We start from the raw sequence: 17,079 nt of genomic DNA on the forward strand, positions 1-17,079 counted from the left end.
GGAGATGAGGGGTCTCTGCCCCCCTATGGCAACCATATCACAATAATCTCCTCCATAATGAGAGCTGTCTGCTGGTACAGTGGAAGCATTCCTCTTGTCCAGGGCAGGCCTTGCTCTGCATACGTTTAGGTTGTTATCACCATCCAGGCAGCAAAATGATATGCATTTGGCCACGGATGCTTAAAAAACACATAGCCTATATTCAAAGATAAAAAAATAGCAGATCTACAAGCTTGCAGCGCGGCACTGTGAGCTTGTATATCTGTTATTGTTCAATAGCTAAAGTATAAAATAATGAAGGCCCCTCCACCACCTTGGGCCCCGGTAACTCAGTCCCACTTTCCCCCCCTTTGTGACACCCCTGCATCCAGACACATTTCCCTGGCTGTCGTCGTTGGGCAGAACTGTGAAAAGCGAGTGGCAAGCATCTGTTTCAGCCTGTGAGAGAACAGTACCAGCCCATCCTCCTTGTCTTCGGTCCACGTGTGCACAATAGGGCATTCACCAAATTTTTGAATATTCGGATATCAAAGTCACTAATCGACGTTGTTCAAGTCTAATATTCGCATGTATATATATATTTTTTTTTATTGTTTTCTCTTTAACCCTTGAGATCTAGTAGTACTCTGACAAGTCCTCTGACAAGTCATTGTGTGCTTTGCTGTTGTCACACTTCGTAAAAAGCCAATCTACAAGCTCAAAACACGTTGGGATATGTGGTAGAATATTATTTTTTTAATAGAAACGTAGGAATCGGCTTTCTTTTTTATTTTATTTTCACTTTTACATGTCCCTAATCACAATTTGCTGTCAAAATGAACACCGTTTTGGACATACAAGGTTACCACACGACAGCCATAAAATGGCACAGAGGAACAAAGTGAAATGACAAAATGAAGCAGCCACACAACTCCGTAGTCGCTTAAAACAATATCTATCAGGTTTTCCTTTGAAGTAAACATTTTGAGTAGCCTGTGTGATATTATCGATGTTGTACCCTTGTTTGCTCACGGTTTAGTTTGTTGTGCCAATTAGCCCTCCCTCCGCCCCAAAACAAGTTCAAAGCAGTGGGTCCAGTCAGGCAACAACCAAAAAAGCCTTTGAAGAACAGGTGGTCCCAGCGGAACCCAAAATGAAGCCAGATCAAAGGCAGGGGAGGCGGTCCCCACACGCCAGTCCCCTGAAGGGAGGTTCAGTAAAGCATCTTAACCGAGTACGTTTACAGACGAGGCCTCTTCTCCAGACTGACTTATAGCTCCCAAAAATACTTGTTGTAGCTATTTTCACAATGTATTTGGAACTTCTTTGAAAGTAATGTCATGAATAAATCTAAGAAGTTCCTACTGGTCCAGGCGCATACCACTTAGGCATTGCAACATACTGTAGGCATGGATGCCTGGCGACGGAGCTGGTTCGATTCCCGATCCGGATGACCTTTGAGACATGACACTCCCCATCTCTCCCCTCATTTCCTGTCAGTCTTCTGTCCTATCAAAAAAGGCATAAAGCCCCCAATTTGTTTCTTAGATAGGGGGTACTTTTGTGTAATGGAAGATGTAGATATTTTTATGTGGTGTGGTGTGGTGTGTTGTGGTGTGGTGCTAAAGCTGCAGTCGAAAAGGGGCTTTAGGCACTGCACTGTCTCTGCATTGGATGTGTTTACCTTGCTGACTGTTATCCACTCTGGATAAACAGTGTCTGCTTGTACATTTCTACATTGTAAAACTTTAACCCATTTGGACAGGGTACACATGATTGTGTATTATTATTTTATGCTTTAACAATTGAAACACAACAATTGTCAACAAAAAGCCGCGCTGCGAGCTTGTAGATCTGCTATTTTTGAAAAATAATGAAAATTTTAATTGAATGACCCGATTTTGACACGATTCTATAAGTGTCTTTTGAATCCTTCAAAGTTTTTTAAAAAAAAACCTATGTTTCTATGTCAGCAATCTGGCTAGCCATCGTCAAAGAAAAGGTCCTTTTCACTTAACTGGAGCTCAGTTAGTCTGTTCTTGAAAGACTACTATGTCAGTGGTTCTCAAACTTTTTCATGTGAAGGACCCCCAAAATGATATATATTTGGCCACGGACCCCCTATCTCAAAATATTGTATCAGGGACCCCCCCCCCCCCCAGGAGCAAATATTTGAGTTACAAATGTTCGCTTTTAAAAAAGAACCCTAACACAAATCGTCATGATTTTTTCAAAAATAGCAGATCTACAAGCTCGCAGCGCAGCACTCGGTGCCGCGCTGTGAGCTTGTAGATCTGCTATTTTTCAATAGCTAAAGCATTCAATAATTCTAGGCCTAAATTGTAACCCATGCTTCCCCCTGTGGTGTCTCTCCTCTAGGAACCTGATGGCAGAGCTCCATGGAAACATGTTTGTAGAGGAGTGTGAGAAATGTGGCAGGTACGTACATCATGTCCCATTCACACACATTAACCCAGGGGTCTTCAACAGGGGGTCCGGGACTCCTAGGGGGTCCTCAGAGTTACTACAGAGGGGCCTCCAAATCTGTGTGTGATAGAAACCTTTCTTTTTTTTTTTTTCATCCTTGAACCCTAGCATCCATAGAACTTTAGCCAAACATAGCAGATCTACAAGGCGTTGTGAGCTTGTAGATCGGCTATTTTTGGCAAAGAGCTTTTGTGTTGAGGGGAAAAAGAGCAGACAGAGTGAAAGATCAAGCTTATTAAGTATTGACGGTTCAAGTGGTTAAACATCTGAAAACACAAATTGACATGAATCCAAAATACACTGATGATTGTGCTGTCACTGATGAAACTATATGGAATCTATGAACAGGTTGTGGGGGTCCCTGCTTCATCTCTCTCTCAGCTAAGGGGTCCTTGGCCTGAAAACGTTGAAGACCCCTGCATGTGTCGTGTTAGACTTGAAGTGGTTCTCAAACATTTTAATGTCAAGGACCCCTAGAATTACTTTATATTAATTTGGCCGCCGACCCCCATCTCAGAATATTTTGTTCCAGGGACCCCCCAGAAGCAAATATTTGAAAAACAAATGTTCGCTTTTAACACAACGCCTGCCGCGCTTTAGTCTGTCGTTTTATTTTGAAGAGCCCCGGAAGCCACTAGTGTGTGCACGTGTGTGTAATCTAACGATTACAGGAAGGAGATCAGTTCACGAAACTAAAATCCTAACCGGGGCCGACCATCACGATTGAGTGTAGCCGTGAAACAGAGCTCAGAGATACTGCCGTTTTTATGTTACAGCATAGAATAGGAGTCAATGGAGCATAGCCGCTCCGTTTTGATGCACCAGCGTCTTTCACAAGCAGCTGCAGCAAACTGTTTTATGTTTACCTGGTTACCATGGCAACGCTAACCCGGTTGGAGTCTGGTTAGGCGGCGGAAGTGTTAAAAAGATACATTCAACTACAGGAGTCATGGGGCTGTTAAGTATGACATCATTTTGTAGGCAGAGGAGAATTTCTGCCCCCAGTTTCCGTGAATCTTTTTACTATTTTTACTATTTACACATTTTTCTTCTCTTTGTTATTGAAAGGAAAGTGTTAGATTGATACTTTAGTCGTTATTTTTTAGTTGTTGTTTTTTGAAATAGCGAGGGACAGAAAATGCTCTGGGGGCAGATTCTCCTCTGCATACAAAATGATGTCACGGCTTAAAAGCCCCATAGGCATCTTGGTCTGGCAAAAAAGGTGAGAGAATTTACACAATGTAGAGCAGAGGCTCTGAAGCATGTTTGGCTCAGGGCAGCCCTGTAAACAACCTTTTTATTATTATTTTTTATTTTTCATCCATGGCACTAGGGCTGTCACAATTATCACATGAGGACTGTCGCAATTATTTGAGGTAATCGCAATTTTTTGGCATTATCGTCATAATCGTTTCCATGTTCAGAAATGTTAATATAGTTTCAAACACTTTCATAAAGTAGTGAAATAAGCTCACTGTACATCCGCTATTTCCACTGTCAATGTTCTTTTTTAAGTATAAAGTTGTCGTGACAGCCCTACGTGGCACCCGTAAATTACATTAATACTATACAGTACCTTACTTTATGAATACTGAGAATATCGGTTTCCATATGGGATCGAACATTGGAAATAACCTTTATACTTGGCATTTAACCACTTAAACCCACGTGTCCCTGTTGTGATTCGTTGAACCTCTGAGCTTGTAGATCTGCTATCTGAAGAGACTTGAGCCACAATTTAGTGTTCTTTTTTTTTTTTTTTTTAAGTTCTGGCAATTTTTATAGTTGTAAAGTGCCATGTGGCCTATAATAGTAATAGTCACTTCTTGGGGCTTATTTTCTTAGACCGGGTTGCTTATCTCTCTTGCAAAATTGGCAACACTAGTCTTTATGCTGCTGTCTTGTATGTGTGGCCGTAAAAAAAGATGCCTTCATGGACATGATATGCATTTCTACATTCTCTGATTGTGTAGAGTTGTAAATTAAGTATTGCAGATGTTTAACAATAATTAAACTCTTAAGAGCGTAAAAGGTGACCATTTTACGCGGTGGTCCCCGGACCACTGGTTGAAATCCAAACGGCAAATGCTCCAGTGTCGGCGGCTGGTTGCTGACTTTAAGGCTAGGCTTTGACTTCACACAGTGGGAATAAGAGACGTCCCAAATTAATATTGGCCTTGTTAATTACGGATCATATCGTCCTCTGCAGTCGGCCCCAGGCCAGGTGTTCAGGCCATAGCGAGGCGTTAAGTGGTTCTTCAAGGGAGGATTTCACACATCATGTCCGTCGCAGGAGTTTGCAGCAATCAACTCTCTCACTGTGGTGCTCCGAGAAGCCGGCAGGGTGGTTGCTGACTTTAAGGCTAGGCTCTGACTTCACACAATGGGAATAAGAGACGTCCCAAATCAATATTGTCCTTGTTCATTACGGATCATATCGTCCTCTGCAGTCAGCCTCAGGCCAAAGGCTTAGGCAGAGATTCTTCCCCTCGGCTGTCAGAGCCGTGGACACACAAAATTAACAAGATCTACAAGCTTGCAGATCAGCAATTTGAAGTTTGTTTTTCAAAGTATGACATTATTAAAAATGCAGTCATTTATTTAAGGCTATTAACTCATTGAGTGCCTATCCCGAATTAGTTCGGGATATATGATCGTATCACAGGGTGCCTATCCCGAACAAGTTTTTTTGAAAAAAAATGTTTTGATTTTTTTTTTTTTTTTTTTTTTTTGGACCCCATCAAATCTGGTGAACATGATTTCAATCGCGATTTTGCATGTTCCACCCCCATACAACCCCATCTAACATACAGGGCAGCCATTTTTGTTTACATTACATGTAAAACATAAGGGCGATTATCTCAAGAATGCCTGAACGGATTTCCAATCGGATTTTTTTGTTTGAAAGCTGTGAACAAACTGCACAAATCCACTCCAATGCAATCCAGGATTGCATTGGATTTTTCAGAGCTCATTCTTCTCTGTTTTTTTCCCATGCATGAGGTGTGCAAGGTTTAATCATGGCTAAGTTGACGAAAATAAGGCTTCTAAAATGCTTGGTAGCCAATAGCTAACTTCATCCTCTTCCTGTACATGCAGTCATGCACAAAGGAAAGTGTTCAGGCAAGTCATGGCTGCAGGGCTTCTGCATATACCAGCATATCTCTATGGGATTTTCTCTGGCCACTGGGCGCCCTCTAGTGGTGAAAGGGGTGGCACTAAATGAGTTAATATTTATTTTCGAATACAATTCCACTTTTCACATTTGTGTAATTTGAAATGTTTCAGAAGGAGATCAACATGGATCCGTCCCATTTCCCATATTCCCTCCTGATTGGCTACGATTGTCTTCTAAAGTTTCTGTATGGGACCGGGCAGTCGCTTATCTCCCGATTAGGGAGTCTTACTGGTTTTAGTCGGCTGCATCTACTGATGATTTTAGTAGAAGTAGTAGTAGTAGTACTAAAATGTATTTTGGCGGGCCGTGCTTATACGTGGCTGTGTGTTGAAAATAACCGATCTACAAACACACGACTAGGGATGGGTACCGAAATTCGGTACCGGGACAGAACCGATAAGAACATGACGGTTCCTGGGTACCCAAAAAATATATGTAATTTCGGTACTGCCTATCGGTTCCTAGATGTGATGCGCTAAAAAAAAAGACAGCACAAACAGCACAAATTGCACAATCCAAGCACCGCGATGCGTCGAAGCATAACGCTGGAGCGTCTCTGTGTTGAATGGAGGAGACACAGCGTGGCGCGTCGCTACAAGCTGCATTCCGACCCTCCCCTCCTCCCTGTCCCTCTACTCCCCGTCTCAAGAAGACAAGTAGGAATTGGGAAGAAATAGCCAACCAGCAACCAAGCTTTTCTTCTGGAATTAACCACACTAGAATCCACTGTTCGGCGGTCCTTCGGGCCACTCACCTCTAGAGTTCACAGCAAGATACTCTGTGTGTGTGTGTGTGTGTGTGTGTGTGTGTGTGTGTGTGTGTGTGTGTGTGTGTGTGTGTGTGTGTGTGTGTGTGTGTGTGTGTGTGTGTGTGTGTGTGTGTGTGTGTGTTGCTAAAATGAAACTGAAAGTGACTTCTCCCCAAACATTGGCAGGCCTATTATAGTAATAATAATAACACAATTAGGCCATAAATGTGCAATTATGCAACTGGAGACATATTACCTTTTATTACCCAATAAATAAATAAAGAATGTTTAAAAATAATGTGTGTATATATAATAATAATAATAAAAAACTCTATTCAGTTTCGGCTAAAAATATATATTTTTAACCATTTTGGAACCGAAATAGGAACCGTTAGGAACCGGAACCGATAAGCAGAACCGGAACCGATAAGCAGAACCGGAACCGGAATCGTAAAAATCCAAACGATACCCATCCCTACACACGACGCATCGCAAGCTTGTAGGTGGTCTATTTTTCAGGCTGTGACATCCGTGCGCGTCCATGAGGATCTTGGCATGCTATTGACGTTTAATTTCCCCAAAGGAGACGCAGCATACGCTTCACTGACTCTCTATTGACCAATTATTTGTTTACAAACATTGAGATTGCACGTACAGGTGCCTGTTTTTTGTTTAATCAATTCCCAACAGATCTCCAAACCCGTTGTTTTGGGGAGTGCTGGTTTAATTTCATTCAACCTCCTCTCCTCTCTTGTGTGTTGGCTGGACAGGCACTCCCTAACGAGAGCAAGACACGTACTGTACGTCATCACGCGGTGGTATATTGCTCTCAGAGACTTGCTGACATGCAAGCTCACAACCACGTTGCGGACGCGACCGTTGTGAGCTTGGAGGTTCCCACAACGAACCTTGGGTCCAGGGGCGACCGTGCCTTCTCTGGGTCCGCATCAGTGTGCCGAATGGCCGGTATTCCAACACTCAACTTAACCTCAGTAACCGTGACGAGTAACTAACCTGCCCACGCTAGTCGGGACAGCGGCCCGTCGGGATATTGAGCGGACCCCGCTTTCTCTGCTGCTGCCCCCACTCTCTGGAACGGCCTTCCTCTACATCAGGGGTGGGCAACGTTGATGCTGGAAAGGGCCACTATATTTTCACACACACTCCAGAGGGCCACAATGCATATACAGTCAAAAATAGCAGATCTACAACGCGTCGCACTGCAACGCGTTTTGAGCTTGTAGATCTGCTATTTTTGCATTTTTTTTTTTGATTGGTAGTCTGAAAAGTAATGTTTTATTTAATTTCAAATGCATATACAGGTTCTTATGTTACTTATGTTACTTCTTACTTTATGAACTTGATCACAAATGCATTGGACATAAAAAAAAAGACTAGTAGTAGGCTACTAGTCAATAAGAAGATACATACTGATATACAGTGGACTGAAGTAATTAAAGCTTCTCATGTTTGCACGTTTGGAGTTATATAACAGCTGAAACCAATAACATATCAGTATTCTGATATTAACCTGAGGGCCGCGTTAAGTGAAGGTGGGGGCTGCCAGTTGCCCATGTATGCTCTACCGGTATATATTTGAAGGGCTCAGTCTATTGGGTGTTTTTAAATCCCTCCTCAAGACACATTTATTTTCTGTAGCTTTTAATGTTGTTTAAATCCCTGTCTTTCACCTTGCTTTATATGTTTTTGTCTTTTTTTCTTATGTCCTGTGGTTGTTGCACATTGATTGTTCATTGATACCTTCCATGTACAGCACTTGGGGCAATTTGTATTGTTCTAAATGTGTTTATGAATAAAGTTTGATTTGATTTGGAGGCCTGCTATTCTCGGCCGTTCTCTGCGAACGCCGGATCTTAAATTAGGCTTGATGGGCTACTGGTGCCGTAATCATCATCATAATAATCTGTATTGTCCCCGAATGGAAATGTGTCTGTTCAAACAAAGAAACAACACATAACCATATAACAACACAAACATATCACAAAGACAGATCATCAGTACCCCAGACTATACACAGAAAAACCCTCTTAGCGACGGGGGCGATAGTTTAGCAGATTGTTAAGTGCAACGATGGCTGAGGGGACAAAACTCCTGCAGCTAAACCGAACCATGTGCCACTTCAAGGTTCTGTATCTTCGCCCTGATTTGCAAGAGGTGGAAGTAGCGATGCAGGTGATGATCAGTGTCACTTGTTATTGAGAGTGCTAAGCGTGTGATGGCCTTATTGTTCATACCAGCAAGTGTGGGAAGTCTGATCTTTGAAGCAATACGGGTGATACTGTGAAGTTTGTTTCTGTTTGGCATGGACAGTAATAGAGCCCTCCCTCCAGTCTGATGAGTTGATAAAGGACACAAGTAAGAAGGTAGTTTGTGCAACATGGCCTTATAAAGAAAATGATTGATTGAATACTTTGTTAGTCAGACATGTAAACAGCACGTGGTACAGTTAGACCCTCCAGAAAAAACGCGGGCAAAAATCCTTGATGCGGTGAATGATGCGGGTTTATGCAAATTTATGTGGTGAAAATGCGAAACTGCCAATTATGCGGGAACTCGTGAAAGTTGCGAGAAAATGCGAGATTATGCGAAATATGCGGGAACTAAAAAAAAAATAATGCCTTTTATTATTTTCAAGGCAAAAAAGCAAACCTTTAAATATCTGCCATTTCATTACCTTAACAGACTACATCAAGGCCAAACCAATTACCCTATGACCTATGTCATTGCTAAGGATATAGCTCACTGCTAAAGCAAAACTCTGTTTATTTATGTGGTTTTGCTCTCTCTAAAGGGATTAAAATGTTAGTGCCTTCAAGTGCTGTTCCTATCTGCGTCCATGGAATATACTGCTACTTTTGTCTTTTGTGCTGGTTTGCTTTGAACGACACCGTTTCAAACGGAGTGCAATGGAGACGTCCGAGACTTCAAATCAAGTAGGATAAACTTCATTAATTTGTCGTTTCTTGAATTTTGATGGAGCAGCAGGTTAATTAGGCTACAGTGTTGAGCAAGGGAGAAAGAGAGAGTGTCTGTTCTGTGTCTGAACGTGATCGATCGGGTGAAGCAATAACTTTATAATTGTATGCGAAAAAGTGCAGGGATTGTGAAATCAAGCGATGCCCGCATATTTCGCATTTCTTCCGCGGAAATATGCGATTATTGCGGTGAATATGCGGGGATTGTGAAATCATGCGACCTCAGATTGTAGATGGATAATATGTTCTATATTATTTGCTATATCAAGAAAGCACATAAGGAGGAGCGCACACCTAAGTGAGTGAGGTGCTGACCACGCAGATAACAATGAATGAGAGGAAAGAGGCCGCACACTCTTCAGCCACGATGCAAATAATGTATTTACCAATGTTTCGACTGTTGCCAGTCTTCATCAGGATGTTTGAACCCTGATGAAGACTGGCAACAGTCGAAACATTGGTAAATAAATTATTTGCATCGTGGCTGAAGAGTGTGCGGCCTCTTTCCTCTCATTCTATATTATTTGCTGACAAAAAATGTAAAGGGGTAAAATAATTGTCCTGACTAAAACTATACTAAAATGTCAACAGTTTTTGTTGACTGAAACTAAAATTACATTGTCTTGGACTAAGATAAAGACTATAAGGCTCGACTTTTAGTCGACTAAATATAGACAAGATGAGGTTAACTAAATGTGATAAAAACTAACAAGGGCGATTGAAACTGGACTAAGACTGACATTACTTTGTTTTTTTTAAATGGCTCATAAAATTTACACTAGTACAAGCATGAGCTTGTAGATCTGCTATTTGTGAGCGGTGGTCACAACGCTCCTATACGTGGCCGTGTGTGTGGGTCTGTCTGTCTGTATGTCTGTATGTCTGTCTCTGTGTCCGTAGCCTGCAGTAACCTTTTCTGACCACACATGTTAAGGGAGGGGCGCTGTTGCACACACACACACACACACACACACACACACACACACACACACACACACCACCGCTCAGTTCACACGAGTGTGATTTTTTTGAAAAAGTTGTGAAAATTAGCTCAAATCTTTGAATATATCATTTTCAAACCAAACGTTTGCAACTCAAATCTTTGCTGTTGGGGTCCCTGGAACAACATATTTTGAGATGGGGGGGGGGGGGGGTCCGTGGCCAAATACCTATAATTGTTGGCGTCCTTGACATGAAAACGGTTTGAGAACCACGGATTTAGAAGTCATTTATAGAATCGTGTCAATTTATTCAAAGACATTTTTTTTTAAATAGCTGATCCACAAGCTCGGAGCACGGCACCCTGTGCCACGCTGTGAGCTTGTAGATTTATTTTTAATCGCTTACATTTTTATTCACACAACACCCAAAATACAGACATTACACAATAATAAGAAAACCAAAACCAACAGACAGATTAAAAAACAAAAACACAATACAATAAACAATAAAAAGATGACAATTCTGCAATTACACACATAATACACTCCCCAGGCTCTTCCCTTGCATCAATGAGTACCTGAGACGAATAACAGTATAAGTCCATATTTGAATTGTTTTGAATATATATATTTTTGGATTTACCAGACTGTAAACCACAAACTAATCATTTTTAATCTGTTAAATTGTTAATGCAATCCCGGGACTTAGACTGTTGTTCCACAAACTGCTGGAGATATACAGTTTTTCCACTTACCATAAGTATTATGTCTTATAATTCCTAATATATGAGTTAAGTAAAAAAATCTAACTCAACAAAATGAGGGGGGAGTACATTAAGACTTTAAAAAATTAAAAACTTCTAGTTTGCGGTTTACATTCTGGTAAAAAAAAAAAAAAAAGTCTTTATCCAAAATGTTAAAATACGGACTTGGACTTATGTCCTTCCCCTCCCCACCGTCTCTGTTAGAACTCTTATATGAAGTCCATTTCCACCATTTGTTCCTCCTTTAACCTCCATCGGTGTGTCAGTTTCTCCATACTATAAATGTCCTCTATTAGCTCAATCCATTGATCTTTCGTCGAGGTTGCTCCTTACCCCATTTCCTTGTCATTACTTTTTTTCCCCTGCTGCCAATAATATTTTCACCAAATATATATCATCTTCATGAATCTTCCCTTCTGCCAAATCACCGGCTAAAGCATAAAACAATGTTTAACCCATTTATGCCTGGGCATATTGAATGCTTTAACTATTGAACAATAGCAGATATACAAGCTCATAGCGTGGCACCGAGTGCCGCGCTGTGAGCTAGTAGATCTGCTATTTTTGAAAAAGTTGAGAAAATGTGTGCAAATCTTTGAATACATGTATTTTCAAAGCGAACGTTTGTAACTCAAATTTTGCTTCTGGGTGGTCCCTGTAACTAAATATTTTGAGATGGGGGTCCATGGCCAAATAAATATCAGTTTGGGGGTCCTTCACATGAAAAAGTTTGAGAACCACTGACATGGTAGTCTCTCAAGAACAGACTAACTGAGCTCCAGTTAAGTGAAAAGGACCTTTTCTTTGACGATGGCTAACCATATTGCTGACATAGAAACATAAGTTTTTAAAAAAAAAACTTAGAAGGATTCAAAAGACACTTATAGAATCGGGTCAAAATTCAAATTTTCACGATTTAAAAAAAATAGCAGATCTACAAGCTCGCAGTGCCGCGCTGTGAGCTTGTATATCTGCTATTTTTCAATAGTTTAAGCATAAAATAATGATACACAATAATGTGTACCAAATCACCTGGCAAAGTCCCTCGCCCTGCATGGGGATTTGATTTGCTTTCAGCGAGCCTCGCTTACAGCCGTTATTCAGCATAGAAAGGCTTCTATGAAGCTTTTATAGTGATTACGGTTATAATTGTTCTTTTCCGGATGAACGACTGTGTATACACACGCACGCGTGCACGCACGCACGCACGCGTGTGGTTTATTTCAATAAAACCTAACCCTTCTATGTGTGCAGTGTGCTTGCATGGATATGCTATTCATTATCTGGGTTAGGCAGGCAGTGGACCTAAAGCAGAAAAAAACTGTATAATGCAATTGTTTTTACTAATATCGATGTCGAGGTATTCAACAATGTTATCGAATATCAAAGGTTTTCCTAATATCGCCCAGCCTTAATTCAAAGTGTTAACCGATTTAGTGCCATTCTCGAGATATCTTGTGAAATGTACTCGAGTATCTCGAGTGCCAATCCCGAGATATCTCGCGAAAAGTAATATATTACTGTAACGGCGGTTATCCTACGATGTACAATGGCGGATGGTCCCGAGCCGATCTCTGTCGCTGATTTATCATCACGGATCCACGAGCACAAAATAGTAATCCCATAACATTGAGGCAGACGGGGGATCTCATCTTTAATGTCCATTATCTCAAAACAACACTTTAGAAGCGAAGATGGCAATAGATGCTCGCTTATAAAACACATATTGAAAAGCATCGATCCGATCCGCCATGACACCACGTAAACAATGATCGATTCCGGTGAAGGACGCGACGACGTCAGACCGGAAGTGTTTACGCTGTGGACTTCTGGCCTTCAAAATAAGATAGTGGCCGTTAATGGAGCCAGCGAGAGGCACTCTGGACATTATAATCCGTTAATTTCTGGGGCTCAGAATGGGTTAATAGCTGGCAGTGAATGATATGATATAGTGATATAGTACTTTATTGTCAGTTCACACTGAAATGTGTCTTGCGACACAGCAGCCATGTATGTGAGAGAAGGGAACATAAAAACAGGGTCACATACATAAGGATAATACAGACAAGAGCAATGTCCACCGCTTAGCCTACCTCTGGCCAAACTCCTGATTAAGCCTTAAAGTCGACTGATGGACAAAGGACCTTTTTAGGGGGCGTTCACACCAGGGTTATTTGGTCCGCTTAAAAGGGACCATGGTCCTCTTTCTCCTTTGGTCCGCTGGTGTGAACGTGCAAAGGGACCATGGTCCCTTTGTTTGGTCCGGACCATGGTCCTCTTGAAAAGGCAGGACTCGGTCCCCTTCCAAACGGACCATGGTCCGGTCCTCTGCTGGTGTGAACGGAGCCGGACTTTATAGAGGACCAAACTTATGTCTGATCAGCCTACTACATTCTGCATTGTGTGTTGTTCATTGAAAAACAATATGGAAAATATAATAAACGACTACTCGTGAAGCAATTGTAACTTCGGCTACAAGAGACTACACTCATCAATCTTTGTTAATTGCAGTTGTGAAGCTGGATTAATAATTAGTTCTAAAAGCATGAATTTCTTACGGGAATCATTATTGATATGACCCGACCGCTGATATGTCTTCATGACCTGCAGTAGGCTACACGTTAATAATTGTATCATCTCCTCTCCCTGTGAGCAGGCGCTGCGGTGACTTGTTAGCTACATGGAAACTGGTGACCCATCGTGTGCGGTGACTCCAGGGGTCGCTCTCCGAACACGGTGATCATTGTTTGTTTTGACACAAATACAGTCACAAATAAAAGTAAGGTCACCATCTTGTGTATAACACAGGAGGAGGAGGCGGCGCGGCGGGCGCGCTGCGCGCACAACCTCCATCCAAACGACCACAACACAGAATAAAGTCAAACTTAGCTTTTCTTTCGAGGCATTAGGATTTTCGCTCTCTTTTCGCTCTCTCGCTGTTCCCTGAGGACAGGCGTGCACGAGTCAAACTCTTCACGTTGTTGCTGGGACGGCAGTATGTCCATGTCATCGGGTGCGGTGCACAAAAATAACGTATTTAAAAGCTTACAACACTGTCCGAGTGTCCGATGCACGGCTGTTATGTTTCATGGCTAAATGAATCATGTGGTTAAAAAGAACAGATATGCAATTAGCATCCCGTTACATTAATATGTTCTTTTTAAGCATGCGCCACCGCATATAAAGTTATGGCTCACACGCGATTCAACATTTGGGATTATACATTATTTTATTGTTTTTATTTAGGTTATTTATTCATTTAGCTTCACATTTCCAACCTAAGGATAGGAAATATCATTAGCCTATGGACCCGTTGCTTCACTTGCTTGTAAAGAAAGAAAGAGACAGACAGACAGAGAGAGATTTGATGTGGAAACGGTGATGCTTTTATGTTCACGCGTTCTTGCGCTATTTATTGTTAAATGAATCAAGGAGAAGGCTTTATACAGGCTATGTTTTGAGAGAGAGAAAGAGAGAGAGATTCCTCCACCCATCCATCGCTAATTACTGCCTGAAATGCGTGAGTTTCGCTTCTTTAAAAAAAAAGATATATAGGAAGCGGCTGTGATTAATAACACAAAATTAATTGGAATAGGCAGTGAAGTAATTTTCCATAGGAATAGCCTATTCTGTCAATAGATCAACAGCCGACTGTATGACCACGTGTCAGTTGTTTACATATTTGGTTCTTTTAACAAAAGTCCTGTGTGAACGCTAACCGGACCAAATTCAAAATGCAACAATGTAAACATTTGGTCCCTGATCCGGACCTTGTAAGCGGACTTTGGGTGAGAACGTGCCCTAAAGTCTGACCTTTTTTGTATTCTAGAACACCGTATCTCCTTCCTGAAGGCAGCAGCCTATATTCTCTATGCAACACATGGCTACTGTTAGAGGTACTATTTCTTGCCAACCTCAGAATGCTGTTATCATACGTAGTCGTATATAGCCTCTGAATGTGTTAAATGAAGCCCTTCAGGGCGATCGATCGAATCACCATGTCAGGGTTTGTTTCCTCGATAATGACCCATTGATCAGTGTCCCTTGCATGGTCCAGTCGGTGTTCAGTGGATAAACTGATGTGGCCCCTTGTTTCTTCCAGCCAGTATGTGAGAGAGAAGGTGATCGGAGTGATGGGGCTGAAACCCACCGGACGCCACTGTGACGTGATGCGTTCCAGAGGCCTGCGATGCTGCAGGTAAAATAACCCTTACCATGTCCACAACCTGTTATCAGTGGTGTAAAGCAGTGGTTCTCAACCTGTGGCCCTGGTGGATGAATTTGTTAAAGCTCTGTACCAGGGCTTCTCAAAGCTTTTTAGGCCGTGACCCCCAAAATAAACATATTTGAACTGGGGACCCCCACCCTGACGAGCACTTGGAATTGTAGGTATTACATTTAATGTGACTCGGTTCCGCAGATAAATATTGTGAAAATAGCAGATCTACATGCTCACAACGCCTCGCAACACGAGGCGTTGTGAGCATGTAGATCGGCTATTTTCACAATGTTCACCTCCTGCTTACTTAATATTTGACAGTTTGGCCAGTCCTGTTGAATATTCGACTATTCGAATAATTTGAGGTCGAATAATTTGAATACTAAAAATCACTATTCGTGAATGCCCTACTTTGTGCCAAGATGTAGGCCAGGTTCAGAGTCCGGAGGGGGGGAGGGAGGGGGGGGGGGGGGGGGGGGAGATGTTGAAGCTTTGCTTCTTCCATGAGCACTGCTCATAAATATCCCAAAATAGTTGTAGTTACTTTACAGCACTGGTTTTGTGCGTCATCATCATCGGGGCCCCAGGTGTGCCAGAGGATGGATGCCAGTTTCCCGAATTGGATGCTCATCTGTTCATGTTGATGTGCAGAGCTAGTCAGAGATGGACACTCACTCCGTCAATACCTCATAATCGGCCGTGTGAAAGGTGATGGCAGCTTTTAAAATATAGAAATGTGTTATCGTGTGATGCTCAAAAACGACTGGAGAGAAATTACAATTGGATTTGAAAAATAAAAAGTGATGTGTGGGGCTGTCCCCTATTTTAAAATGATGTCTTACTCGACCCTGACTATAGTCAAATAAGAATTATCGATTTTAATCGACAAAATGAATGTGTAAATTGCTGTGGTCACATCCATACACAGATCAGACTTGTCTTTCTTTACAATTTACAATTTAGGCAGAAATAGTAATCTAAAAAACATAGGTAGGCCAAGAACCTATAAACACACTATAGCTTTGATGCTCTTTCTTTCTTTCTTTCTTTCTTTCTTTCTTTCTTTAAAACATTAAAAACAGATGGAAGATGCAGATAAATATAGGGTTGCATGCAGCAGGTGCAGTCACTGTGCAGTGCGTTCTCAAGAAGCGCTGTAATAAATGTCTCTATGGATCCAGTCTGACAGAGTCCTGAAGCATAATAAATGAAAGCAGGCTGGACTGATATATCTTAATGTATGTCTGCCACAGTTCCATGCTGCATTGATAGCAATTCAGATAATAGCAAATAACAAGTCCTCTATATTCTCTTAATTGTGTGGACTTGTGTGGATATATATATTTTTTAATAAATGAAAAAGTAAATAAAGAATCACAGCCCGCTCACGTTCCGAAGGGAAGTATGAGTCCCCAGAAAAAAAGGACAGGTGTTTTCGATGAATCTAAAATGGAAATTGAAGTTACAATGGGTTTGTATAGGAAAGGGGCGTGTCTAATCAAATCAATACCAAATATCTAAATATTGAATCAAGCAACCTAAAAAAACTGTCCCAGGTATTCCCAAAAGCCTGATTAGCCTATATTAGACTTTTCTTTTCTTTTTTCAATGTGAAATATCCCTTTAAAGATCTATACGGGTCCATTTGTTTACCAACTCTCCCCCACATTAATATGTATTTGTCCAAAGATCTCCCCCACCTAAAAGATATGCTGTGCCGGAAAGAGCAAAGACATTTACATACATAGTGACATATTGACACACATT

The 17,079-nt window shown here is 41.5% G+C and overlaps 1 protein-coding gene across 2 annotated transcripts in view; it reads left to right on the top strand.

The window, feature by feature from the left end:
• Window positions 1–17,079, top strand: part of sirt6 (sirtuin 6) — a 43,713-nt gene that overhangs the window by 10,764 nt on the left and 15,870 nt on the right. For both annotated transcript variants that reach the window (XM_080727087.1, XM_080727086.1), the window contains 2 exons: window positions 2,359–2,418; window positions 15,196–15,291. In XM_080727087.1, the coding sequence (XP_080583213.1) occupies window positions 2,359–2,418; window positions 15,196–15,291 (156 nt within the window). The remainder of the gene's footprint in view (window positions 1–2,358; window positions 2,419–15,195; window positions 15,292–17,079) is intronic.

The sequence above is a fragment of the Nannobrachium achirus genome, assembly GCF_963921795.1.
Source record: "Nannobrachium achirus genome assembly, chromosome: 5".
NCBI classification, from domain to species: domain Eukaryota; kingdom Metazoa; phylum Chordata; class Actinopteri; order Myctophiformes; family Myctophidae; genus Nannobrachium; species Nannobrachium achirus.